Here is a 27,893-nt window from a genome sequence, read left to right as displayed (position 1 = left end):
GTTCTGTTTCTTGTCTGGAGACAGGTGATGATTTTAATGGAAATGGGAAGTGGAAGGTGAAAAAGAGAAAACCTAGAGAATCTGGCATTTGACAGGTTATTCTTGTTCTATTTAAGCAATGGCTGTAATATAATTACAGTGATCCCTTCAGTTATTTTTTTCCCTTTTCTTTCTTTTGGGGAGAATTTAAGTTGGGGTAGTAATCTCTTTAAAACGTTCAGGGAAGGAAGCTTGCTTGGGGCAAGTGAAAGAGACTGTTTCATAGGGGTCCAAGATAAAGTGAAATTTATGCTATTACAAAGTTTTTTTTTTTCCTTTTCTGAAATACATCTATATAGAGATGCTGCATGCTTGCATGCTCAGTCATGTCTGACTCTTTGCAACCCCATGGACTGTAGCCCGCCAGTCTCCTCTGTCCAAGGCATTTCCCAGGCAAGAACACTGGAGCAGGTTGCCATTTCCTTCTCCAGGGGATCTTTCCGACCCAGAGATCCAACCGACGTCACTTGCATCTCCTGCATCATAGATGGATTCTTTACCACTTGAGCTATCAGGGAAGCCCTCTATATAGAGATATATAGATCTATAGCATGTACTATGGGCTGTCATGAAAATGTGTAACTTCATTCATTTGTTGTTTATTTTCTGTTTGCATCTTATTAATTTTCATTTTTTTTTATAGAAAATATTGCAGTTTCTACCTGAACGAATTTTCTTTCGATGGCATTACCAGAGTATAGGTAAGAACAATTACAAAAATTTTTAATTAATGTATATTTCTTCTAGTAAAATCACCATTAAGTGATTGTGGATTTGTAATTCTATATATATATATATATATATATAGAGAGAGAGAGAGAGAGAGAGAGAAAGCGCATATTTTTTACACCTCTCTATACCTCTTGCCCACCATAATGAAGACCTAGCACAGCCAAAAATAAATAAATATTTTTAAAAAATACCCTCTGGGCTTTAAAGATGTAGGCTCAATCAGTGAATGTTCACACATGGCCAAAATTTTGTGCAGGGATTTTATATATGAGTCATTGAATCTAGTTTGTTCAACTAGATTTTGCTTGTAGATAGTATAAAAACCAGGTACATAACTAAACTGCAGATCTGCTGATGACTTTTTAAGATTATCCCTGTGCTGGTGACGCCCCGGGGCTACCCAGTGGCCTCACATTTGCCTGGGAGAGGAACACACCCTCTGAGGCTCATCTCTCATAGTTTCTATGGCTCACTCCTCAGGAGTCTGAGTCTGACAAGCCCTCCTGGTTCCCCCAACCCCAGTCAGGCCACCCCAGAGCCCACTCTTCCTGAGGGATTGGGGACTCCCCGTGCACTTCACACCAGGACCCCCTCAGGGTGCATCGCGACCAGGCTGAGCCAACTCCGGGGACCTGTGTGCAGCCTGCCCGCCAGGGGCTGGCTGGGCCTGATGCCATGTCAGCTCACGCGGTGCCCTCCCAGGGTCTTTTGCCCATCACCCCTCTGCCCTCTGGAAGCCCTCTTCTTGGGTTAAGGAACAGCCCTGCAGTCTCCTAGACTGCTTAAACCCAGGTTTTCTCTGACTATTCTATCTCCCTCAGAGGACAGGGATGAGATCGTGGTCTTTTTTTTTTCCTGCAAGACCAAGTCCAGACCTCATCCACCACCCTCTGTACGGAAACCTCTCTCTTGACAATGCCACCTTGTCCCTTCCTTGTTGCCGGCGTGTCCTCTGATCTTTTGCCCACTTGGTTTCTTTTTCAATGGCTTTACTCTCTCCCAGTCCTTTTCCTTTCTGGTAAGTTACCCATCAGCCCCTTGACCCCTCACCCTCCGTGGCTTCCTGATTCTCATCCGACCCTTGTCATGACACACATCTCTAACCACAGCCTCCGTCCCGCTGATCTCTCACTCAATCATTTTCAGACTAACTGCTGGTTTTTTTTTTTCTTTTTTAAAGAACCACTTTTTTTGGACTATCATTGACATACAACAAATTGTACATACTTAATATATATTCTCTGATAAGTCTAATCACAGGTCTACACCTGTGCAGCCATGGATGCCGTCACGATGATAAACATAGCCATCACTGCCAAGAATTTCCTCCTGAGCCCTCCCACCCTTCCCTAGCATACCCCTTAGTCCCCTGATCTGCAAACACCAATCTGCTTTTTGGCCTTATAGCTTGATTTTTTAGAGTCTTATGGAAATAGAATCATGCAGTGTATTCCCGTTTTGTTTGGCTTCTCTCACTCAATATAATTATTTTGAGATTCATCTGTGTTGGCGCAGATATTAATAGTCCATTCCTTTTAACTTCTGAGTTGTACTGTATTCCATTGAATGGAGATACCATAGTTTATCATTTGATGATGGGCCTTTGGGTTGTTTCTGTTAATAGTATTTGGCTACACATAAAGCTACTGTAAACATTTGCATGCAAGTCTTTGTGTGGACACCTGTTTTCCAATCTTTGAGAATGAAATGGCTACGTCATATAAAGACATATGTTTAACAAAGTGTTTGTACCATTTTACATTCCTGCTAGTGGTGTGAGAGTTCCGGTTACACCACGTTCTCATCAACACTTCGTATGATCTGAGTTTTAATTTCAGTGGTAGTGGTATCTCCTTGTGGTTGTAATTTGCATTTCTCTAATGACTAAATGATCTTTAGCGTCTTTTCACGTGCTATTTGCCAGCTGTATTTCTTGGTGAAGTATATCTATGAATCTGTTGCCTGTTTTTTCAGATTGAGGGTGTTTTTCATCCTAATACTGAATTCTAAGAGCTCTTCACATATTTTGGTCATAAGTGTTTTAATCAAACATATGATTTGGAAATATTTTCTTCTCATCTCTGGTTTGTCTTTTCAGTCATAATAGCTTAACTTCAGGGAGTAGATGTTATTAATTTTGATGAAGTCCAGGGTATCAATCTTACTTTTATGAATTTTGCTTTTGGTATCTTGTCTGATGAATCTTTGCCTAACCCAAGATCGCAGAAGATCTGTGTTTTCTCCTAGAGATGGTGTAGCTGTGTGTTTCACATTGAGGTCCTTGATTTGTTCTGAGAAAGTTGTTGTTAATGTCAGTTTCCCCCAGTGGACTGCTGCTGCCCTGTCCTTAGACGTTTCCGTGCCAGAAGGTCTGTGCCTTTGTCCTCCTGGCACTTTGAGCAGATCTTGTGCACCACCCTCTTGGTGTTTCTCCACATTCTTACCCTTCCTCTGCTGTCATACTGCTGTTGCTTGTTCATTGGTTTGAGGCATGATGCGCACACACACAGGGAGGTGTTTTTTGTTTTTTTGTTTTTTTAATTAAAAATAAAGAAGAATTTTATAATGTTAATGTTAGATTCAAAATGTCTTTGTTATCTTTTGAGTATCTTTTAAAGACTTTTAAGGATTGCCGCTTCATTGGAAGAGATTTTGAAGCACTGAAAGTCTTGCAGTCGAAAATGAGATAAGCCAAGAAGTAGATTTTTGAAAACAGCGATTAATTTACTTCCATTAAAGTCAGGAAAGTAAAATTACAGTACATTCTGTGTGATAAACATTTAAGCTAGCGTGAGTTTTAATACTTTTTCATCTTTCAATATTGAGCTTTCTAATTTTTAAGTATTTTTCAACTACTGTAGTGTACCCATTTGTTCTTTTTACATGTGAGTCAATCTAGTAGCAATCAGTAGGGTTGAAAAGACACATGCAGTGATGGGGTTGGGGATATTTATAGTTTGAATGAGGAGTAAACATCCAAATAGGAATGATATGTAGACAGAAACTTTTTGAAGTTAGAATGACATAGATTTTGTAATGGTAAAGTAAAAGTATAAATATCTCTGTGAACTTAGGGTCTTTAAGAAATACCTAATGTGGGAACTTCCCTGGAAGTCCAGTGGCTGAGACTCTGAACTCCCACTGCAGGGGGCCCAGGTTCAATCCCTGGTCAGGGAACTAGATCCCACAAGCTGCAACTAAGACTTCTAATGATTCAACTATAGTTCCTGCATGCCACAGCTAAGACCTGGTGCAGCCAAATAAATAAAAAACAAAGAAGTACCTAATGTGGCCAGGGAAGGATCTCAGATCCTCTTCACCAGTTCTCGTGTTGAAACCCTCTGGTATGTGCCTACACTGCACACATTTTTCTTTATAATGTTGTTCTTATTTAAAAAGAGTTCTCAGAGTTTCTGAATACACCAGGATGGACTAGATCAAATATGTATTAGTTTTCTTTTGGGCTATAACAAATTAACAGGATCATTTAAAAAAGCAGGGGACTATTGACAGATAATGAGCAGAGATTCCCTGTGTCTCTTTGTAAAGTCTGTCCTTTTTATATGTATTTACCCCTCCCTGTGCAGTGAAGAGTGGATACAGGCAACTATGGGTAGGCTGAAAGTTTAAAATAAAAATGCTCATTTAAGATGGGGAAGGACTGACAATCCCTAGTGGTCACACACAATGACTGGAGAAAGTGTTTCCAAGAATGTGTTGTAAGACGGTGGATTTTTCAGATGTCTTGGAAGAGAGCTGTCTGTGTAGACTTTATCCCCAGTCTCCTGGGAGGTGAGGTGTCTGCTGAACCTGCCAAGCATCACCAGGTCCCCCAAGGCATCATGAAGCAAAAAGTAAACTGGAGCAGAATGGACTTTGTCCAAGAATGGATGAACAGGGAGGCGAGGGGTGAGGACCAGTTGGCGGCTGGGTGTGGGAGAGATAGTCCTGTGAGCATAGGCACTTGAGTCTCAGCTCTAAGAGCCCCACCCAGGCAGTGCTGACTCTGGACCCCAGATCACTGGAAGTGCTTTGGTGATAGGAGTAGAGGGAAGCAGGCACTTCCTCATTTAAACACAAATCATTGGTAATCTAGTGCTGCAGCCTAGTCACAACAGTGGTGAGTTCCCACTGAGCGCAGCGTTAGGTGTTACAGCAGTCAGACAAGGTTCCTTCAGAAATCCAGTAATTTCCTTCTGGCTAATGAATTCCTAAAGTGCATGCATTTAGCTGACATTCATCAATCTGTCCACGTAGATGGGGCTTCCCAGGTGGTGCTAGTGATGAAAAACCCACCTGCCAGTGCAGGAGATGTAAGAGACGCAGGTTCCATCCCTGGGTCGGGAAGATCTCCTGGAGGACGGCATGGCAACCGACTCCAGTATTCTTGCCTGGAGAATCTCATGAACGGGGGAGCCTGGCGGGCTACAATCCATGGGGTCGCAAAGAGTCGGATACAACCAAAGTGACTTAGTGCACACGCATGTCCACATAGATATGACCTGCAGCAACTGTCAAGGCACTGACTATTTCTTCGAACTACATTGGTGTTGGAAAGTGATATCCAGTTTTAAAATATTACACAAAACTCTCCATCAGGAAATCTAAATAATTTTTTTTCTCAAAAAATTGGAAGAAAAGATTAAGACTTCCAGTATATTCTCATTTTAAAAGATTATTTCCTTTTTGAGGTTGAGATCTCATTTAGGGCCCACATGTGATACTGAGGTGGGATTGCCAAGCCATCTCCATGCTAAAGGCATGGACACATCTAGAGAGTCACAGGTACTCATCTCCATCCTCCTGAGGGAGCCTTCTCGCCCCATAGGCTGCGCTCCGTGGTTTTGCTCTTGGCTGAAGTAGTTCTGACCAAACTTTGAGTCCCTCTCCTCGACAATGACCCAAGTGCTCTGCAAGGTGATTTATCGATGGACTGAACCCATAAATGTGGTTGTCATTGCAAGCAGAGTGGCATGCTGTCCTGAATATTCGTAAAACGTTCTTGTAAAAATGTTTTGTGAGCGGTAGTTTTATATTATGTTTTCCTTTAGAGATTTAAAAAAGTCATTCATTTTGTGCCTGACAGAGACAGTTTCGCATAATCAATCCACTGTGGGCATTTAGGTTAGCTTACTATCAATCATTTTGACTCTTTTAAAAGAATTTGGAGAAGTTCATACTTAAAATGCTTTTATCCTGAAAACATCTCTCTGTGACATTGCTTTGCTTCTGAAGGTCAGCCTTCTTCCTTTTATGTTTGAAAAATGGTATAAGCACATTTTTTTCCTTTCTAAAACTAAAAATAGATCTTTAAAAAATAGATCTTAAATATGCATTCATATATTCCATTTCTAATTCATTGTTTTAAACTTTCAGGCTCAACTTTAAAGAAGCTTCTACACACTGGAAATTCTATTAAGGTATTTATTTTAGATGCAAATGTAATGACTTTTTTCATTACTTTTAAACTTATTCATACCATAAAGTGACAGCATTAGGCCATTTTTAAAAAAAGTTCTTTAAAATCCATTTAACTTAGTTTAAGTTTTTTATTGAGAAATGATATGACAAATATTGTTGGAGTTTTTGTTCTTACATCATAATTTACTGTGGTAGACATTTTCAACCTTATCAGGAGAAAGTGGCTTGGGACTGGAGGTTGGAACCCTGATTTTGATTCTGCTATTCAGCTGAGGTGCTGACTGCTTTAGCTTCGTTGTTGGAAAGAGAAGGGGTTGAACCAGGTCCTCCCTAAGCCTCAGAGCGAATGTTTCTGATTCTATACACCACAGTAATCTTGTTAAAAACTGTAGTTGTCTCTGAATTATTTTTTGCTATTTTTGAGCATGCTTGTAGAGAAAAAGGGCAGCAGAACCTTATTCTTGAATGTTTATTATTCTTTTTTTCAGCAGCAACAGATTGATCTTATAATTTAGTTTAAAATTGGCTTATTTTAAATGACTGTGCCTTTTAAAATGACAGTATACTGTTTAATACCGGAATAATACTTATGACCCTGAAACATAAGTAGCAAGAAAAACCAGGATGTATATTTTATGGATGATAATTCACTCATAGCTATTTAGTTTATGTGTGTACCTTTAATAAGCTAATATATTTTGGGTTTATATTAGTTTAAACAGCCCCGACCACTCAAACTGTATAGGTTCATGCTCTCTTGTTGAAAAAAAAAAAAAGAGATGAACTTCCTATAGTTTCACGATTGTTCTGTATTTTCTCCTTTCTATTTTAATTAATGGTCTTATAGCTAAAACTTATCAGGTTGTTATCTTCTGTTTATTATTGACCTTATTTATATTTAATTATCTTAATAGCTCAGTTGGCAAAGAATCCATCTGCAATGCAGGAGACCCCGGTTCGGTTCCTGGGTGGGGAAGATCCCCTGGAGAAGGGATAGGCTACCCACTCCAGTATTCTTGGGCTTCCCTGGTGGCTCAGCTGGTAAAGAATCTGCCTGCAATGTGGGAGACCTGGGTTCAATCCCTGGGTTGGGAAGATCCCCTGGAGAGGGGAACAGCTACCCACTCTGGTATTCTGGCCTGGAGAATTCCATGGACTGTATAGTCCACGGGGTTGCAAAGAGTCGGGCGTGACTGAGTGACTTTGACTTCACTTCACTTTAAACGCAGTTAACATAAAAAGTTGGAGACTTTATCAAAGTGTCTAAAAACCTTCCTCTTGTTAAATTTGATATAATTCGGTTCAATATACATAGAGCCCTGACTTTTTTTTTTTTTTTTTGGTCTGGCGCTGAATCGCATTATGTATTCAGCAAAGTCACCACTTACCTGCTGGGCAGGTGTGAGCAGGAGAGTAGGGCTGGGCTGTGCTGAGTCCAGGGCTTGCCTAGAGGGGCTCTGGGGATCACAGTTGATGGGGTGTCTGTCTTGGTGTATTTGACTTCTCTGGGGAGTCAACCAAGCTTTCCCTCCCTCCCCTCCCTCCATCTTCCCCCGCATCCCTCCCCCTTCCCTTTCTTCCTTCCTCCCTCTGTCCCTCCCCCCTCCCTGTCACTCCATCCATCCCCTCTCCCCCTTCCTTCCCTCCTCTTCTTCCCTTCCTCCCTCTTTCCTTTCTTCCTTCGTCTCCTTCCTTCCTTCCTTCCATCTCTCCTCCCCTCTTACTTTCCTGCAGACCCTGGCCTGGTTTGAACCCTGGCTCTTTAGAAATCAGCACCGCTTTGGTGTCACCAAAAGGGCACCAGGCAGCCTCTCAGTTGCCTGTATTCAGAGCTCACTGCATCTTTCAGCTGCCTCTGACATTTTTTTTTTCCTCCATCTCTTTTGCTTATTTAATCTCTTTTATTGACATCACCTTTCCAGCCATTTAGGGATATAAAAATGCAGTTACCTGTGTTTATGAATTCTAGGAATGGGATTGAAGCTGAAAGTTTTAAGTGCAGAGAAGGAAAAAGGGCACATCTGCCTGTATTGATGCTTTTTCTACGGGTGATGCCGACTATTCGGAGCCGGGGGAAGGCATCTGGAGAATAGGATAGGGAAGCCAGAGGCTGCCTGTCCCCCTCAGCCAGGTCCATGGGGCCCTTTTAGCTCTAAGTGTTCTGATTTTCAAGAATATGGTACCTATGTATAATGCAGTGACCGAACAGATTCTGTCCAAAGCACGGTGTAAATCTGGAGCAAGATTCTCTTTGCATGGTTTTCATGAGTTATTGAGCATTGATGATCTGGGCACTGTTGCTGTAAGGAATAAAATGCAACTACTAGGAAATGCTTAGGTAGCAGTTACTGTGAACCAGGCAGTTCCAATCCACTTCACCGTATACGAGCACTTGGTGATAAACTTTGTTATCACCCCTGCTTCATCACTGGGGAGGTGAGGCACGGAGAAGTTAAGTGGTCCTCCACACTCACAGCTCAGCTAGAAAGCGGCTGAGGCTGCACTGGAGCCCAGCCCCTCCGGCCCTCGTGCTGGGCTGCAGTGTCCTTGCTTCCTGGTCACGCAGGGAAGGACTTGGTGCAGGACTTCAGTGATGCTTTGAGCTTCTAGATCTGTCCCCCAGAACCAATGCTGCACTGCAGTACATTTATACAAGTATGATCGCATGTTTCATTTTGCTGCCTTTGGTTTTGTTTTCAGATAAGATGTGAAGGAATCCGGCTGTTTCTTCTGTGGCTTCAAGCACTTCAGACGAACTGTGCAGAAGAGCAGGTGCTGATTTTTGCTAGCCTGGTGCCGGGATTCCCCGCCATCATGTCGTCCAGGGGGCCCTGTACACTGGACACGCTCATCAACCCTGGCCCCAGCATGGCTGATGGTGAGTGATGCTGGCCCATCCAACAGGCGGAAACTACCCTCCACGTTGCAATAAGGGATCCCTCATTCTGTCCTTTTCCTCACAGAAACCTCGGTTTCATGAATGGATTCTGTAGAGGAATTGTTGTTGTTCAGTCTCTACGTCCTGTCCGACTCTTTGCGACCCCCAAGGACTGCAGCATGCCAGGTTTTCCTGTCCTTCACTATCTCCCTGAGTTTGCTCAAACTCATGTCTGTTGAGTCTATGATGTCATCCAACCACCTCATCCTCTGTCGCCCTCTTTTCCTCCTGCCCTCAATCTTTCCCAGCGTTAGGGTCTTTTCCAGTGAGTCAGCTCTTTGAATCAGGTGGCCAAAGTATTGGAGCTTCAGCTTCAGCATCAATCCTTCCAGTGAATATTCAGGGTTGATTTCCTTTAGGACTGACTGGTTTGATCTCCTTGCAGTCCAAGGGACTCTCAAGAGTCTTCTCCAGCACCACAGTTCAAAAGCATCAATTCTTTGGCCCTCAGCCTTCTATATGGTCCAGCTCTCACATCCATACATGACTACTGGAAAAGCCACAGCTTTGACTATATAGACCTTTGTCAGCGAAGTGATGTCTCTGCTTTTTAATATGCTGTCTAGGTTTGTCATAGCTTTTCTTCTAAGGAGCAAGGGTCTTTAATTTTGTGGCCATAGCCACTCTCCGCAGTGATTTTGGAGCCCAAGTAGATAAAATCTGCCACCGTTTCCATTTTTTCCCCATCTCTTTGCCATGAAGTGATGGGACCGGATTCCAGGATCTTAGTTTTTGAATGTTGAGCTTTAAGCCAGCTTTTTCACTCTCCCCGTTCACCCTCATTAAGAGGCTCTTTAGTTCTTATTCGCTTTCTGCCATTAGAGTGGTGTAATCTGCATTTTCCTGTTTTATAGACATTTGAACTGACAGAACTGGAGCCTGTTTTATATGAAATGATGACAGGAGAGATTTACTGGAGTGGAGGAAACAGGAGGGGAAGGGAGGGGACAGCTGTTGGCAGGAGCAGAGACACATGGTGTGTCTGGCTGGAGCAAGTGCTTTTGTTGCTGTTCATGAGATTTAAATCCACATCCCAAACTGCTGCCTGTTTTCTGTACAGCGATTGTTTTATAAGTGGGTGTTCATTTGCTCCCTTGGCTCTTTTTTAAAAAATATTTATTTATTTGGCTTGTTGTTGTCATTCAACTGATGAAGTCGTGCTCAACTCTGCGTCCCCATGGACTGCAGCACGCCTGGCTTCCCTGACCTTCACTGTCTCCTGGAGTTTGCTCAAACTCATGTCCCTCGAGTCAGTGATGCCATCCAACCATCTCATCCTTTGTTGTCCCCTTCTCCTGCCTTCAATCTTTCCCAGGATCAGGGTCTTTTCCAGTGAATTGGCTCTTTGCATCAAGTGGCCAAAGTAATGGGGCTTCAGCTTTAACATCAGTCCTTCCAGTGTGTTCAGGGTTGATTTCCTTGAGGATTGACTGGTTTGATCTCCTTGCAGTCCAAGGGACTTTCAAGAGTCTTCTCCAGCATCACAGATCAGAAGCCTCAGTTCCTCAGTGCTTGGCTTTCTTTATGGTCCAGCTGCATAGCATCTTATTTGTGGCACACAGAATCTCCGTTTTGGCATGCGTGCTCTTCATTGCAGCACTTGGGCTCAGAAGTTTCATTGCTTGAGCTTTGCCCCGTGGCGTGTGTGATCTTACCTCCCCAACCAGGGGCGGAACCCATGTTCCTTGCATTGGAAGGCAGATTCTCAACTACTGGACCCCCAGGGAAGTCCCTGGTGGTCCAGGCTCTTTGTCACCAGGTGTGCATTTTCATGCAGTGTTCATGGAAGGACAGCGGTGGCCTCATGGGAGTATTAATGCCATCTTTTGAGCCCAGGGAGTTTTCAAGGAACTTGCCCATCAGGACCACTGATTTGTCATTGCGGATCACTGTATCGCCCAGTGACAGGTATTTGACCTTGGGATGGTCCGAGCAGAAGGTTCAGGGGCAAGGAATGGTCCAGTGAGGGAGGTGGCTTTGTGGGCATCTGTCCCCTGGTCACGTGGCCTGACCTGCGGTGTGGGCAGTTCCAGTGCTTGGTACATGTATTGTATTTTGCTGTTTTATCTTACTTTAGCCTTTAGAATTTTTATTGGAGTAGAGCTGATTTACAGTGTTGTGCTAGCTTCTGCTATACAGCAAAGTGAGGCACTTCTTAAAAAATTTTAATTGGAGGATAATTGCTTTACAATGTTGTATTGGCTTCTGCCATGCAGCAACGTGAATCGGCTACAAGTATACATATATCCCCTCCCTTTGGAGCCTCTCTCCCACTCCACCCCCCATCCCACCCCTCTTGGTCATGTCAGCACCGAGCTGAGCTCCCTGCGCTTTACGGCAGCATCCTACTATCTGTTTTACACATGGTAGCGTACATATGTCAGTCCTGCTCTCTCGGTTGGTCCCACCTTCTCCTTCCCCACATGTCCACCTGTCCCTCCTCTCCATCTGCTTCTGTCCAGGCCTTGCAAATAGGTTCATCAGTACCATTTGTCTGGATTCCATATAGGCACGTGTATTTTAACACAGGCCATTTTTAAAGCCCGGTTTGAAATTTAACTTTGGTGAAGGAGCTTTCCTTGTTTCCCACTCTGCAGCGAAGATCCATCCGGAAGAAATCACTCCACTGCTGCCAGCCGTATCAGGGGAGAAGATTGCTGAGGACCAGACGTGCTTTTTCCTTCAAGTACTGTTGAAATACATGGTTACTCAGGTATGAGCGGAGCCATGGATGATTCAGTGATGTTCATGTCCTCTCTAGGGAAGAGAAGACACTGCCTCTTTCCTTCCTGTGTGTCCATATTTTTTACTTTTGTTTTTTCTTTGAGGTGATTTTATGTGAGATTTCACTAAATGTAGAATGTACACTAGGATGCTTCAGTAAAGACCTGCCTGCTACTGTGTGTATGTGTGTATAAAGGAAGCAGTTCCATCCTCCATCTGCCTCCTTCACTTTCGTACAATCTCGTATTGTCCACTTCATTTATGACACTTCTCCCCAAATGCGTGGGGATCTGAATCACCAAGTCATTCTCTGCAATACCAGTGTCACAGTTTCACTCACTTTCAACCCTGCCTCCCCGAGGTGGTCTCGGATCTCACAGGAAAGTTCTCTGGCCTGTATCCCTCCCGCCCCCACTCATTGCCAGTCACAGATAGCTGGTCCCCAGGTTGCCCACAACTTCCGTCCCGTTTGGCTACAGATCACAGGGTCCCAGGACTCCCTCCTCAGGTTCACTGAATTTTAGCATGGCTCACAGAACTGCGGGAAGCATTGGTTCAGTTACCCATTTAGGAAGGAGTGTGGTAAAGGACACAGGCGATAGCTGGATGAAGACATACTCGGGGTGAGGTCTGGGGTCGGGGGGTCCTGAGTGCGGGGGCTTCTGTCGCTGTGCATGGGGGTGTGTCACCATCCTGGAGTGTCCATGTGTTCAACCCAGACACTCCCCGAAACCCAGGGCTGTTGGGATTTTTATGGTGGCTTCTTCATGGGAGAGATGATCAGTTATCAACTCCATTTCCAGCCCCTGTCTCCTCTCGGAACAGTGGTGCAGGCGGCAGGGAGAGAACTGAAAATTCTGAGCTTCCAACAATTGCTTGGTCCTTCTGGTGACCAGCCCCATCCAGGAGCCCCTTCAGAGTTGCCCAGAGCTCTGGTCTCAAAAGAAGTGAGCAGGGAGCTAGGGCCTCTGTGCCAGGAGCCAGGGGCAGAGATCAGTGTAGCATTTTCTGTTCTCTCCCTGTCAGTTCAGTTCAATTCAGTCACTCAATCGTGTCCAACTCTTTGCGACCCCATGAATCGCAGCATGCCAGGCCTCTCTGTCCATCACCAACTCCCAGAGTTTACTCAAACTCATGTCCATCGAGTCGGTGATGCCATCCAGCCATCTCATCCTCTGTCGTCCCCTTCCCCTCCTTCCCCTAATCCCTCCCAGCATCAGGGTCTTTTCCAATAAGTCAACTCTTTGTATGAGGTGGCCAAAGTACTGGAGTTTCAGCTTCAGCATCAGTCCTTCCAATGACCACCCAGGACTGATTTCCTTTAGGATGGACTGGTTGGATCTCCTTGCAGTCCAAGGGACTCTCAAGAGTCTTCTCCAACACCACAGTTCAAAAGCATCAATTTTTCGGCACTCAGCTTTCTTCACAGTCCAACTCTCACATCCATACATGACCACTGGAAAAACCATAGGCTTGATTAGATGGACCTTTGTTGGCAAAGTAATATCTCTGCTTTTAATATGCCATCTAGGTTGGTCATAACTTTCCTTCCAAGGAGTAAGCGTCTTTTAATTTCATGGCTGTAATTACCATCTGCAGTGATTTTGGAGCCCCAAAACATAAAGTCTGACACTGTCTCCACTGTTTCCCCGTCTATTTCCCATGGAGTGATGGGACCAGATGCCGTGATCTTAGTTTTCTGAATGTTGAGCTTGAAGCCAACTTTTTCACCCTCCTCTTTCACTTTCATCAAGAGGCTTTTTAGTTCCTCTTCACTTACTGCCATAAGGGTGGTGTCATCTGCATATCTGAGGTTATTGTTATTTCTCCCGGCAATCTTGATTCCAGCTTGTGCTTCTTCCAGCCCAGTGTTTCTCATGATGTACTCTGCATATAAGTTAAATAAGCAGGGTGATAATATACAGCCTTGATGTACTCCTTTTCCTATTTGGAACCAATCTGTTGTTCCATGTCCAGGTCTAACTGTTGCTTCCTGACTTGCATTTTGGCTTCTCAAGAGGCAGGTCAGGTGGTCTGGTATTCCCATCTCTTTCAGAATTTTCCACAGTTTATTGTGATCCACATAGTCAAAGGCTTTGGCATAGTCAATAAAGCACAAATAGATGTTTTTCTGGAATTCTCTTGCTTTTTCGATGATCCAGCAGATGTTGGCAATTTGGTCTCTGGTTCCTCTGCCTTTTCTAAAACCAGCTTGAACATCTGGAAGTTCATGGTTCATGTATTGCTGAAGCCTGGCTTGGAGAATTTTGAGCATTACTTTATTAGCGTGTGAGATGAGTGCAATTGTGCGGTAGTTTGAGCATTCTTTGGATTGCCTTTCTTAGGGATTGGAATGAAAACTGACCTTTTCCAGTCCTGTGGCCACTGCTGAGTTTTCCAAATTTGCTGGCATATTGAGTGCAGCACTTTCACAGCATCATCTTTCAGGATGTGAAATAGCTCAACTAGAAGTCCATCACCTCCACTAGCTTTGTTCATAGTGATGCTTCCTAAGGCCCACTTGACTTCACATTCCAGGATGTCTGGCTCTAGGTGAGCGATCACACCATTGTGATTATCTGGGTTGTGAAGATATTTTTTGTACAGTTCTTCTGTGTATTCTTGCCACCACTTCTTAATATCTTCTGCTTCTGTTAGGTCCCTACCATTTCTGTCATTTATCGAACCCATCTTTGCATGAAATGTTCTTTTGGTATCTCTAATTTTCTTGAAGAGATCTCTAGTCTTTCCCATTCTGTTGTTTTCCTCTATTTCTTTGCATTGATCTCTGAGGAAGGCTTTCTTATCTCTCCTAACTATTCTCTGGAACTCTGCATTCAAATGGGAATATCTTTCCTTTTCTCCTTTGCTTTTTGCTTCTCTTCTTTTCACAGCTGTTTGTAAGGCCTCCTCAGACAGCCATTTTGCTTTTTTGCATTTCTTTTCCTTGGGGATGGTCTTGATCTCTGTCTCCTGTACATCTCCCTGTATCTCACTGTTTTTGCCTGTTTGCTCTTCCACTGCCCCATTCTCTGTGCTGAGGAGACTGGATGGGGGAGGAACAGGCCCTGGGACTGACTGGGCAGGTCCAGAGTGATGGGCAAAGGGCAGGGGCCTGAAGGAAACCCGTGGATTATCTCATCCTGTTACTAGCACGGCCTCCTTTATGTCAGATTATCCTTAACAAATTCTTCTTAACAAATGATTTCTTACCAAATCATTCACTTCTGATTTCACCAGGGCATTTGTGTCTCTCAGTCAGTATTTCTGGACGTTGACGTGGTTTGGGAAATGCTACTGTTTCTTTCCTCTCAGCGAACACATCCCTGGTCCCTGAGCTCCTCCTGGGCATACGTTCAGGCTCCATCCTTCCTCTCACAACCTGGTGTGTTGTTGTTCAGTCAGTAAGTTGTGTCCGACTCTTTGTGACCCCATGGGCTGCAGCATGCCAGCCTTCCCTGTCCATCACCAGGTTCCCGGAGCTTGCTCAAACTCATGTCCATTGAGTTGGTGATGCCATGCAACCATCTCATCCTCTGTTGCCCCCTTCTCTCTTGCCCTCAATCTTTCCCAGCATCAGGGTCTTTTCCAGTGAGTCAGCTCTTTGCACCAGGTGGCCAAAGTATTGGAGCTTCAGCTTCAGTTGACGTGTAATCTCCGCCCATCCAGTTCCTCCCCCAGTGGGCCCATGACACCCACTGTCACCTGCCTTTTTGCCCTGTCACCGTAAAATTGGGGGCCCAGGGTGAATGGGGCTTGGTGTGTCAGGTCCGGAGAAGGACATGAGTGTTGGCCATCCTGGAAATCTGGATGACTCGAGGGGACCCCTCCTTCCTCAGGGTCTCTCCTCCTGGGATGACCCCCCCACCCCCCCTCTTTTCCAGTTTTCTCTGAAGGCTGTGTTTCTTCTGCCTCCTCTGCCCTCCGTGTCCCTCGGGGTGACCCCATCTGCTCTCCTCTCCCCAGTTCCGCTAGCAGCACCACAAGCTCAAGACTCCTGCATCCTGAGTGTCAGCCTGGGTCTTCTCACCTCCAGGAAGCCCTGGGTCCTGGCAGTGTAGGCCCCCGCTGCCCACATCTCAGACCCGTCTGTCCAGGAGTGTTCGGATCCAGCCTTCTATCCATCGCAGAAAAACAGCAGAGTAGCCAGAACCCGGGTGTGCTTGGGGACTTGGGTTTCATTCCAGACATGTCACTAATGAGCTGTGTGACATAGCTGATCCCATCACCCCCCGGATCCCAGCAGAGGAGGACTAGTAGAGGGTGGCAGTGAGCCCCCTCTGCTGTGTGCAGGGTTGTATGCGGTGTCCACTTGCCCCTCCTTCCCCGGTCTATCAGGCAGGTGGGTCCTTGGAGCAGAGCTTCCTCCTTGCCTTACCTGGAGGGATTCTGACAGGCAGTGGACACCAGGCCCCTTGTCCCGGGACTGCAGGTGCTCTGGGTGGGCTGGTCAGGAGGATGTTGGGATGCTTTGCTCTGGAGCTCGGTGGTCTCACAAGCATGACAAGCACCAGTAGGCACTCTTGAAGGGCCTGTTCACACCACGTTTCCCTGGGTGGTAGGAGATGGCTCTCGATCACCTGTCGGGGTTCTTGGCCTATGCAGGGTTGGGGGGGGTTGTCCCCCGCTCCCTGCGGGGGAAGTGTTTGCGATGTTCCCACTGGGCCTACACAGAGCTGGCTATTTGAGGGGGAAGTAGTGTCTCCACAGGTGGGAGCTTTAAACTTAATGGCTTATCCCAGCCTGCAGATTGTGTTTTTTTGTTTAATTGAAAAATAGTTGCTTTACAATGTCCTGTCAGTTTTAGGTGCACAGAGCAGTGATTCAGTTACACATGTAGCCTTTGGATTGCTTTTTTGTGCCCTTTGCAAGATTCTGTAGCTTTGCATTTTGATAATGATTTTTTTTTTCCATGTAGGTAACATGGTATGAAATTCTTGCAAGAGACTGTTTCTTTAATTCTTGTGTATTATAAATGGGCTCTTTTGCATTTTAAAAAAAGCACCTGATTACTTCTGGATAAACATTTTAAGGGCACAAAGAGTGTTAAATCATCACAAGGAACATGGAGAAAAAATACAGGAATGATGTAGTGGGGCAAGTTTCAAAGATACGATAAGCTTTGATTTTTTTTTCTTTCTTGAATATCCAGTAAAAATGCTGTTTTTTTATGTAGTTACTGTTTTGCTTTGAAGTATTCATTCTTGGAATTGTCTGAGTTTTAAGATGTTATTACATGATGGTCAATGCTATTTGTCAAGTGTTTCATTTAGGATAGGGGCTTTAACAGTGTATCAGCATTTCAGTTGATTTTCATTAATGTGAAGTGTAACTATATGTATGTTTTTCCCGCCTCCCCGCCCCTCCCTGCTGTTATCTGAAGGCTGCAAGCTTGGAGTGGAAGCATAAGGAGAATCAGGAGACTGGGTTTAAATTTCTGTTTACGTTGTTTCGAAAGTATTACCTTCCTCATCTGTTTCCCTCCTTTACCAAGTTAACCAACATCTACAAACCTGTGCTGGGTGAGTTCTGATAGCTGTGTGCAGTCTCTTACAATGATTAAGTAAAATAATTTTTTTTTTTTTTCATATTTAATGGTCACTTTGTTGTGAGAGTTTTTCAGTTTCTTAATAAATGATTTTAACTATTTGTACAGACTGAGATTTGCCTGAGTCCTGAGCAACAAAGGCCATCTGTGGGTCTTGTAACTCAGGAGTAATTTGATATGGATCATGGTATATTGATCCCTGGGGTCGGGAAGATCCCCTGGAGGGAGGGCATGGCAACCCACTCCAGTGTTCTTGCCTGGAGAATCCCCATGGACAGAGAAGCCTAGTGGGCTACAGTCTGTGGGGTCACAAAAGAGGCAGACACGACTCAGCAACTAAACAGCAGCATTTAAGCAACCGGATATGTGTCTATTTAATTAGAAATGGAAACATTCTTAGGGGTTATATGATGTTAAGAGTCACAAACCTGGGGACTTCCCTGGTGGCCCAGTGGTTAGGATTTCACCTTCCAGTGCGGAGGGTACAGGTTCAATCCCTGGTTGGGGAACTAAGATACCAGGTGCCTTGGCCAAAAAACTGAAACATAAAGCAGAAGCAATATTGTAACAGATTCCATAAAGACTTTAGAAATGGTCCACATTAAAAAAAAAAAAGATTGGCTAACCTGATGTGTTCTCTTGTTCTGCAGACATCCCCCACCCGAGACCAAAGCCTGTGTATGTCACTACTGCTCGAGACAATGAGAGCATTTACAGCACAAAGATCCCATACATGGCAGCTCGTGTTGTCTTCATCAAGTGGATGGTGACTTTCTTTTTGGAAAAAAAGTATCTAACTGCAACACAGAACACTAAGAATGGAGTTGATGTATTGCCTAAAATCATTCAGGTATGTCATTCATTACTTTTTTACCTTTTAATTCTGGTGCCTTAAACCATACTAACACCAAAGTAGTTGACTTTCAAGGCTGTTGGCTCTCACAGGTTGCTGGCTATGGGGGCTCGGTCTCACTGGCTCCACCCTCTGTGATGCTGAGGTTTCAGAGGAAGCATAAGTTAGCACTCTCCGGGCTCTCTTGGCCTTGCCATGACGAGGCAACCGTGTGGCCTTTCGAGTAGGTGGCTGACGAGTGTGCTCCTGGCTCCCTCTCACCTCCCCTCCTTCACTCAGGCCCCAGTGACCTCTGAGCGCAGAACAGAGGGCCTCCCTGGCCTTGCTCATTCCAATCCAGGGAAGGTCCCCAGCAATCATGAGGTGGTCACGGAGAGGTCACCTGAGCCTGCCAGGTGCCCCCTGGGCTCTCGGGGAAGGGGTGGGTCAGCACCTCTGGATCTCAGGTGGTCGTTGAGCCATGATGGGGTCCCCAGGACAGAAGGCAGCATTTTCCGAGGCCTGGGTGAAGCCCTCTTCTCACGTGGGGCCTGTCTCCCTGGCCTTGGTTGGACGCATGGGGCTTTCCCGGCAGGTGTCGTGTTTTGGGCTTTTGTGTGGGCAGCGTGGGACACCTTGTAAAGTCAGAGTGGCCGCTGCTTGGAGGAGTCACAGTTTCGTGTGCTCTGATTTATTGGCTCCGAGGACAGGGCTAGGAAGTGTGATCCACTCAGTGCAGGTTGGCTGATGCCTTGCAGTCCCCAGACGTGCGATGTCGGGGCCCCAGGCTGGAGGGCGCACCGCTCCTGCCCTTGCCGAGGGGTCCTCAGTCCTCTCTTGGTGGAGCACCCAGCGGGTCCAGAGCACATGGTCCATAATAAGAACAACAAAAGACTCGCTGAAAGTTAAAAAAAAAACTTTAATTTCTGAATTTACAAATTTAGTACATAAACTCAAAATGGTAATAGTCACTGCTGAGAACAAAATGAGTTTTCTGAAGCACTGTCGCCCAACACTGATTTAAAAAAAAAATCAGAGCTGGAACTCCGAAACTAATATTAATAGATAAGACCATAGGTGCAGACCTACTTTGCAGACATTGTGAGGGCAGAAGGAAAAAAGAACAGGACATAACAATTAAACCAAGAGTAAGGAAAGTTTACCTGAGCTAAAAAAAAAAAGTCATGCTTTAAACTGAAAGGGCTTGTGAGCCCCAGGAAGAATTAGCAAAACACACCAAACTAAACAGACATTTGACCTTCAGGGGTTAAAGGGAAAATGATACAGACTTCCAAACAGAAACTGCAGCTATGTCAAAGGAATGACACTGAGATTAGCACTGAATACCTAATCTAATCTACAGCCCTGGGAGCCAGAGCAACCTGTTTGTCCCTTTCTCAAAATCTCACTTCATATCATATGCATCAGCACACAGTCACATTGGTTTAAGGCCTAAGTTGATTTAAAGTCTAAGTATAAAAACAGAGTGATCAAGAACTTAGGAAAAAATCTAGAGGAAATGCATAAACTTGGGAAGTGGTAGACCACCTTCGGTAGAGATGAAACCTGCAAACCAAAGACTAAATGAGGTTCGACTTTATTTTGAAAAACAGGAAAAAGATTTATTTGTCAAAAGATAACATAAAGCCAGCAGGCCCAAGCAATAGACTGTGGAGAGCGTTTGTCTTGTTATACGGTTGTTAAAGCATTCATATCTCCACTGTAAGAAGAGCACCTACAAAAAGACATGAAGACAAACAAGCTGAGTGAAAAATGGACGAAGGAGGTGAAAGGCAGGTCATAGAAGAGGAAATAAGCATGGCCCTGGACCTCCCCAGCAGTCAGGGAAACACAGTTAGTTCTGAGCAGCTATGAGAGCCCTTTTTTCACCTATCAGGTAGACAAAATCGGAAAATTGCAAGTAGACAAAAATTTGTAGGAAACGTAAGCAATTCAGTGACACTGATAAACTTTTCGTTCATGACGTCTAATGTGGTTGTTCAGGCAGTTCAAAACACTTATCAGAGAAAGGATGTAACCTTTCTCTCCCGCCCAGTTTCAGAGTTTCAGAAAACTATCACCTGTGCTTACTGAAAATAAGTTGCTCCTTCTTAAAAACATACATTTGGATTATGAGAAGTCGCACGGCTGGCATATTAACCACCACTTCCAGGTTCTAATTTTTTCCCTATCGGCTCTTCACACTTGTGAGTCATTTCCTTTTGCTCTGTAGCTCGTGTCACAAGGTTCTGACCTCCGGAATCTGTTAGGAGGGTTTTATCACCCTAACAGAAAAAAAGGCGCCAGAGCTCAAATGGTCTTATCCATAAGAGAAATGTTTCACTCTCCTGCAAGAGCCGCTGGAGATGCGGCTGCTGCAGCCATAGCTGTGGCCACATGTGCCCCGTTTCTCTTCTCCGCCCTTTCCCTCTGGCTCCTCCCTGGCGTTAGCAGCAGCAGCTGGGGCCCTCCTTCCTAATTCACGTATAGAGACACCAGAGCCCTTCCCTTTTGTGTGAGCGGAACCATTTAGGTTACCTGCGTGCTCTTAGGAAGGAGCAAGCTGCTGAGTGACTCAGGTCTGCAGCTGTGAACAGCTCTGGGTGGGGGTGGGGGTGACCAGCTTCCAGGAAGCAGAGGCTCCCCTGGTGTTAGGGGCGGGTCAGCTTCCCCTGAGGCAGGTGCGGCTGCAGACCAGGGTGGGGTGGGGGTGGGGGCAGAGATCTAGGGGTTCCACGAGGGGGGAAGGGATACAGAGCAGTCACCATGCAGGTCCACGGCTCCTGTCCCTGCACGTGGCCATGCCCAGACATGGCCACTGCTGTGATCCAGGTGGCTCAAACACTTCACAGTCAGTTGTTATGTCCATTTCCTGCTGCCACTGTAGCTAATTTCCACAAATGCATTGTCTTACAACTCAGGAAGTAGAGGGCCCAAATCGGTCTCAGTGGCTAAAGTCAGGGTGTCAGATGCTCTAGGGGAGGGTCAGTGTCTTCCCTGTCCGGCCTCCACAGGCTACCTGTGTCCCCCTGGCCTGAGGCTCCTCATCACATCATTTCTCCCTCTGTTGCCATCTGTGCATCGTCTTCTCTGTGTCTGCTCCTCCCGCCTCCTTATGGATCCTGTGGTTACCTTGGGTCTACCCAGATAACCCAGGGTACCCTTCCCCTCTCAGCATCCCAAATTTACTCAATCTGCTCAGTCCCCTCTGTCATGGAAGGCTGCACAGTCCTGGGTTCCAGGAACTCGGGTGTGGACATCTTGGGGAGGGTGGTCATTATTCAGCCTCCCTGTCTCCTGTGTCCTCGTCTCTGCCTTACCCCTGCGCGTCCATCTCCTCTCCTGTGTGTCTGCCGTGTGTTCCGCTCCTCATTTACATTATACAGGAGAGAAAGCAGTTTACACAACGGAATATTCAATTCTGGAAATGGAGTTGAAGGAATAAAAGCAGCTGTAATTGTATTAATCTCCTGAAAATATTTGTTTGGAATTTCAAATTTCATGTAATTTTACCTGTGTAAAGTGACCATCACTGTCTCAGCCAGCTGATCCAGAACCTCTTTTCAAAGAATATACTGCTCATATCAAATCCCTTTAAAACAGTATTTTAAATTCTGCTTCCAAATAGGGTTCACACTTTCCACTACTACTACGTTAAAAGTCATGTGTGAGATGTTTTTTTTTGTGTGTGTGTCCCAAAGTGAATTTACTTCCTTTTGATCAGAAACTAATACCCTTGACAGTATTTTTCACTGGAGAGGGAAGGGACTAACTCACTTACCCCTCAGAGAATCTGGTTTGACCAGTGTTCTTGTTTGGTGGCATCATTCAGGCATCATTCATGGGAGAGAGAGAATACGGTTGCCTGGAAGTCCCATGCCACACTGGCAGCCGTGACCACCGATCCCCCTTTCAAATCTGAACGTCTTGCTGTGTCACCTCAGCCAGAAGTGTTTCCAGTGAACTATTACTTATTCTTTGGTGTATCATGTTAGTGTGAGATAGAAGTGCTTCAACCTGCATTAGAGAAAGCAGAGTAGTGAATTTAAAATTTCAGCAGCACATTAATTAAACATTAAGACATTAAGAGGAGGATTTCTTTGGTGGTACGGTAGATAGGAATCTGCCTGCCAATGCAAGGGACATGGGTTCGATCCCTGGTCTGGGAAGATTCCCACATGCCTCGGAGCAACTAAGCCTGTGCACTACCACTTCTGAGCCCAGGCTCTATAGAGTCCAGAAGCCACAGCTACTGAGCCCTCAACTGTTGAAGCTCACAGGCCCTAGAGCCCATGCTCTGCAACAAGAGAAGCGCCCCTAATGAGAAACCCGCCCACCACAACAAAGAGTAGCCCCTGGTCACTGCAACTAGAGAAAGCCAGTGCATAGCAACAAAGATCCGACACAATCAAAAATAAAATTAATTAATTAATTAAAATAAAACCCAAAGAAGTTTATGAGGAAATGAGAAAAAAAAAGTTTGAGATGCTGAGACAGTTGATCATACTTATTTGTATGCTAACTCTTTAGTTACACTGTTAAAGAGCCACTTGAATTCTGACCCGGCCCTTCCATAATGATTCACGGGCTGTGTTTCCCGAAACTGTTGTATATCATGGGGTGAACAGTTGAAAAAATGAATCACACAAATCGACACGCCTATGGGAGTCCGTGTATCATGCAGACCCACCTGTCTGGTGACGGCCACACACGGGTGCTCTGTGTTCTTGTATCTACCAAGGCGGGAGTGGGCTGCCCTCAGCCAGCTGGGCCGACTGTGATGGGGAATTGAGCGGCATCAGTCTTCAGCAGCATGGCAGCTGCATCCTCGTTTGACACGTGCATTGTGGGTGTCCTCAGCCAGTCTCACCCTGAGGGTGAGCAACCCTCAGTATGAACTGAGGGTTGAGAGGAAACCGGGGTGGGGAGGGGAAAGACTGAGTGGCAGCCTGTATCATGCATTTTCCTGAACCCTGGCAGCACAGGCCTGGTCCAAGCAGACCATATACCTGTTTCACTGGTTAAGCCTTCCATCATATGCCAAAGAAGCAAAAATCATCTTTGCATTTACCACCGGAATCAACTAATACTAAACAATAGCTGAGAATTCCAGCTTGATTGTAGTGGGCAGAAAATGGACCTCTCTCTGTAGTTAATTTTTATTCATGCTCTTACTGTTAATCTTCGTGAAAGAGGCAAGGAAGGAATAGTCTTGAATTACTAGTTTGTTTTCACTCTCGTCACTTATTATCATTATAAATGTCTTAACAACATGCAGATTTTTTTTTGGAAAGCAGCGTTTTGCTGGTGTGGGCTAGAGGAGGCTGGGAAAGGCATTGTTTTATCAAGAGAAGTAGTTTTCAGTTTATGGTATGATGGGAAATTTATCTGTGATATCATTAGCTTCTATTTGGATCATGGAGCTCAGTTTTCAAAAACAATTTGGTGCCTTTGAACGTAATTCTTTAGTACTTTAGTTCTCTAATTGTCATAGAATCTGTTATCTAATGACCTCAAAACGTGTGGCTTCAAACACCCCTTTCACCATATTATTTATTTCCCTTTTTGGCTCAGGAATTTGGGTGAGATTTGGTTGGACAATTTTGGGGCTTCATGTGGTGTTAGCTGAAGTCAGTGGGTGGTGGTCTTCAGCTGGTGGCTGGTTGGTCAAGAGGGTCCGGAATGACTTCAGAGCCTGCTACTCTGGTGGGTGCAGGGGGCAGGTTGGGCTCCGCTGGCCTCCCTTTCTGTATAACCCCTCTTGCAAGGCAGTCGTACTTCTTTCCTGGCCGCTCAGGACTCCAAGAGCAAATGTTCCCTGAGGTGCTAAGTGGGAGCCCTCAGCCTTCTGGGTCCCCTCTACCCTTCCCCTCTGCTGGCTAACTCAGCCCCCCAGCCCGTGGGGATCGAGGGGACACAGCCTTCCCATCTCTGCAGAGGGTGTGTCAAGAGAATTTGTGGCTGTTTTTAATTTGCTACGTAAGGATGTGTAATTATTTTTTGTTTTTCAGCCTGTAGGGGAAATGAAAGTTGTTGATCAAAAACTCACAGGTTATTGACCCATAAGAGACATTAGACTTAATCCAGCCACCATGCTTTACAGATCAAAAATATATGTATGTCAAAAAAAAATATGTATGTCAGTAAAAATGAGGAAATTTTTATTTTTCTATGCAAATTTTTATTTTCTATGGGTTGACCCATCAAAAAGATGAAATAATTTCTACAGAGTTGCTTGCTGCACAGTGTCGCAGGGCCTTTGATAAACCACACAAGCTTAATAGCCCAGGCATGAGGAGAAAAATTGCTATCAATATAATTGTCTACTCATTTTCTCTAGAGATTACTATTTAAATATCCTCTTTGTTTTTAAACTGTCCTTGGTAGTTGCTGAAATAATAATTTTGTACTACTTGTTTCTTGTCACTTCTTGTAAAAAATATTCACAGTTGGTAGAATTTTAGTGGTATTTGGGTTACATATTTTTGACACAAAAGAATAATAGTGTAATTTACTAAAATGAAGCAAAATTTCACATATGTTGTGTTTGGAGGAGATCTTTAATTCTGGGGGAAATGAGCACACCATACCCGGAGTTTCCTGAAAACAAGGTGAGTCTTCAGCCTGGCCCAGTGTCTTGGAGGATCGCTCAGGAGGGGGGCCCTTTCTTGCAGACCGTCGGGGGAGGCACTGCAGTGCCGGAGCGGGCGCCGGAGCCAGACACTGGTGGCGTGGCGGAGCAGGACCGAGGCCACGTGGATGGGAGCACCCTGTCCGAGCGCCGGCTTAGCAGTTGCAGCCTGTGCGGCATTGAGGAGGAGCACCGCGCGGTGTATGACATGGTCCAGCGCATCCTGTTGTCCACCCGCGGCTATGTCAACTTCGTGAACGAGGTGTTCCGCCAGGTGAGAGAGCGCGCGCGTGCGTGTGTGTGTGTGGGGGGGGGGGGGGGGGGTGGTGGTGTGCAGGGGTAGGTCGCAAAGCTGAAGAGGTTTCTGTCTTTGTTTTGTTACTCATGATACTCCAAGGAATACAGTCGACAAGTGGGGCTCAGTTACACAACTCCATAATGATTTCTTTCATCCCACTTTTAAGGTCTCACATGGAGGGTTGGAATTTGAACATTTTGGTCATTTTTAATGTTGTTTTCAAGATTTCCGGGAGAAATATCAATAACCTCAGATATGCAGATGACACCACCCTAATGGCAGAAAGTGAAATGGAACTGAAGAGCCTCTTGATGAAGTTGAAAGAGAAGAGTGGAAAAGCTGGCTTAAAGCTCCACATTCAAAAAACTAAGATCCTGGAATCTGGTCCCCTTACTTCATGGCAGATAGATGGGGAAACAATGGAAACAGTGACAGACTATTATTTTGGGCTCCAGAATCAGTGCAGTTGGTGACTGCAGTCACGAAATTAAACGACGCTTGCTCCTTGGAAGAAAAGCTATGACAAACCTAGATCGCATATTAAGAAGCAGAGACATCACTTTGCCAGCAAAGGTCCATATAGTCGAAGCTATGATTTCTCCAGTAGTCATGTACGGATGTGAGAGTTGGATCATAAAGAAGCTTGAGTGATGAAGAATTTGATGCTTTCGAATTGTAGTGCTGGAGAAGACTCTTGAGAGTCCCTTGGACTGCAAGGAGATCAAACAAGTCAATCCTAAAGGATATCAGTCCTGAATATTCATTGGAAGGACTGATCCTGAAGCTCCAATTCTTTGGCTACCTGATGTGAAGAGCCAACTCACTGGAAAAAACCCTGATGCTGGGAAAGATTGAAGGCGGGAGGAGAAGGGGATGACAGAGGATGAGATGGCTGGATGGTATCATCAACTCGATGGACATGAGTTTGAGCAAACTCTGGGAGATAGTAAAGGACAGGGAGGCCTGGCATGCTGCAGTCCATGGGATCCCAAAGAGCTGGACATGACTGAACAACAACAATGTTGTTTTCATGATTTGATTTTGGAAAATTCCTACATGGGGTGGGACAATTCTATATTTGAACAAAATCATCCCCTCAAATACCCTGTGTTTCCATAGCAAATTTTAAGCCCAGAGTGGGGCAGGGGGATAACTGCTTCTGAACCCCCGGCAATATGTGAGCATACGAGAATTGTTGCGTGGCTGAAGGCACTCAGGCTGCAAGCTCCTGCAGACAGTTGGACTTTGCCTGCAAAGGCCTCTTGCAGCACTTCTGATAGGAGTATTTATGGCCTAAGAGGAAAAAGGAGACTAGGGAGGGGATTAAGAGGAAAGAAGGGAGCAGAGGTCAAGATGTTGAAATAACAGATCTTTGGGGAAAGCTGAATTGATGTGGTCAGTCCCAGAAGGCATAAGATTGAGGGCAGCGGTCAGCACATTTTAATAGAGTTAAGGATCAAATAGTAAGCATCTTCAGTTTTGTTTTCACAGAAGCTCTGCTTTGTAGTGAGAGAGCAACCAGGGACAGCATGGAACGAGCCTGTGTTCCTGTAAAACCTTATTCACAAAAATCAAGCAGCAGAGGGGATTTAGGTTGTGTATCATAGTTCCACAGCTGATCATGATCTATAGCAATGTTTGAAACCCTTGGGTGCAAATACTTAATACCAGATATCATTGACAAAGCTTTTAAATATTGCACTAGAGATAAGTGCTAAATTGATGTGGTTTTACCTGTATTGTGTATTTACTTATTTATTATGCACATAGCTTCATCCACATCCATTATTGGCATTCCACTCCTGGAAATAGTGTGTTCTAAGTTCTCAATTTAATCCAAATCCCAAATTCAATCTAAATTCACTTTTGAAGTAGCTTGAGTCATTGAGGTTAGCTGCAGACTACTTATGACTAAAGTAATGAGACATCTTTGTGCTATGAAACTTAAAAACATTTACATTTTATAATTGTTCTTAAATTTGGAAACTTCTATATGAAATTTCAAATATGGTTATTATGGTTTGTTAAAATACTGAAATAGAGACATTTGGGAAAAGGGGCCAGGGTTTTCACTTTGCATTCTGTTGCCCTCTCTTGGTCAGTGATGAATTTTTTTTTTTTTACACAAGACAAAATGTGACTTCTTTCATAATAATTCCTTTTTCAATTTTAAGTTATTGAGAGACTAAGCCTAAACTATTTTAAACTATTAAAGTTTTTTTTTCCATTTATTTTTATTAGTTGGAGGCTAATTACTTTACAGTATTGTAGTGGTTTTTGCCATACATTGACATGAATCAGCCATGGATTTACCTGAGGTTGGGATGTTTTGAGAGAACAGCATCAAAACATGTATATTATCAAGGGTGAAAGAGATCACCAGCCCAGGTTGGATGCATGAGACAAGTGCTCCAGGCTGGTGCACTGGGAAGACCCAGAAGGATCAGGTGGAGAGGGAGGTGGGAGGGGGGATCGGGATGGGGAATACATGTAAACTATTAAAGTTTAAAAAATACATTCATTCAAGAAGTGCACATTCTCAGTATGGAGTTAATGTGCGTGTGTGTGTGTGTGTGTGTGTATATAACAGAGAACAGTGCAAGAGGCAGTTCAGATGTCCAGACACGTGATGTGGAACAGATACCCATGAGGACCACTGCGGGCTGGGTGACTCTTACCTGAAAATGTCTTTGTTTTGCTTTTATTTCTGAAGTACATTTTTGTGGATGT

At 44.7% G+C, this 27,893-nt stretch overlaps 1 protein-coding gene across 5 annotated transcripts in view; it reads left to right on the top strand.

The window, feature by feature from the left end:
• RALGAPA2 (Ral GTPase activating protein catalytic subunit alpha 2) overlaps nt 1-27,893 on the top strand; it is a 271,302-nt gene that overhangs the window by 47,361 nt on the left and 196,048 nt on the right. For all 5 annotated transcript variants that reach the window (XM_043882987.1, XM_043882990.1, XM_043882989.1 and 2 more), the window contains exons 4-10: nt 683-740; nt 6,148-6,191; nt 8,893-9,070; nt 11,728-11,843; nt 17,238-17,376; nt 18,053-18,252; nt 24,909-25,139. In XM_043882987.1, coding sequence (XP_043738922.1) covers nt 683-740; nt 6,148-6,191; nt 8,893-9,070; nt 11,728-11,843; nt 17,238-17,376; nt 18,053-18,252; nt 24,909-25,139 — 966 coding nt within the window. The remainder of the gene's footprint in view (nt 1-682; nt 741-6,147; nt 6,192-8,892; nt 9,071-11,727; nt 11,844-17,237; nt 17,377-18,052; nt 18,253-24,908; nt 25,140-27,893) is intronic.

The sequence above is a fragment of the Cervus elaphus genome, chromosome 23 (genome assembly GCF_910594005.1).
Source record: "Cervus elaphus chromosome 23, mCerEla1.1, whole genome shotgun sequence".
In the NCBI taxonomy this organism is placed as follows: domain Eukaryota; kingdom Metazoa; phylum Chordata; class Mammalia; order Artiodactyla; family Cervidae; genus Cervus; species Cervus elaphus.
This window is presented reverse-complemented; position numbering and strand designations above follow the sequence as displayed.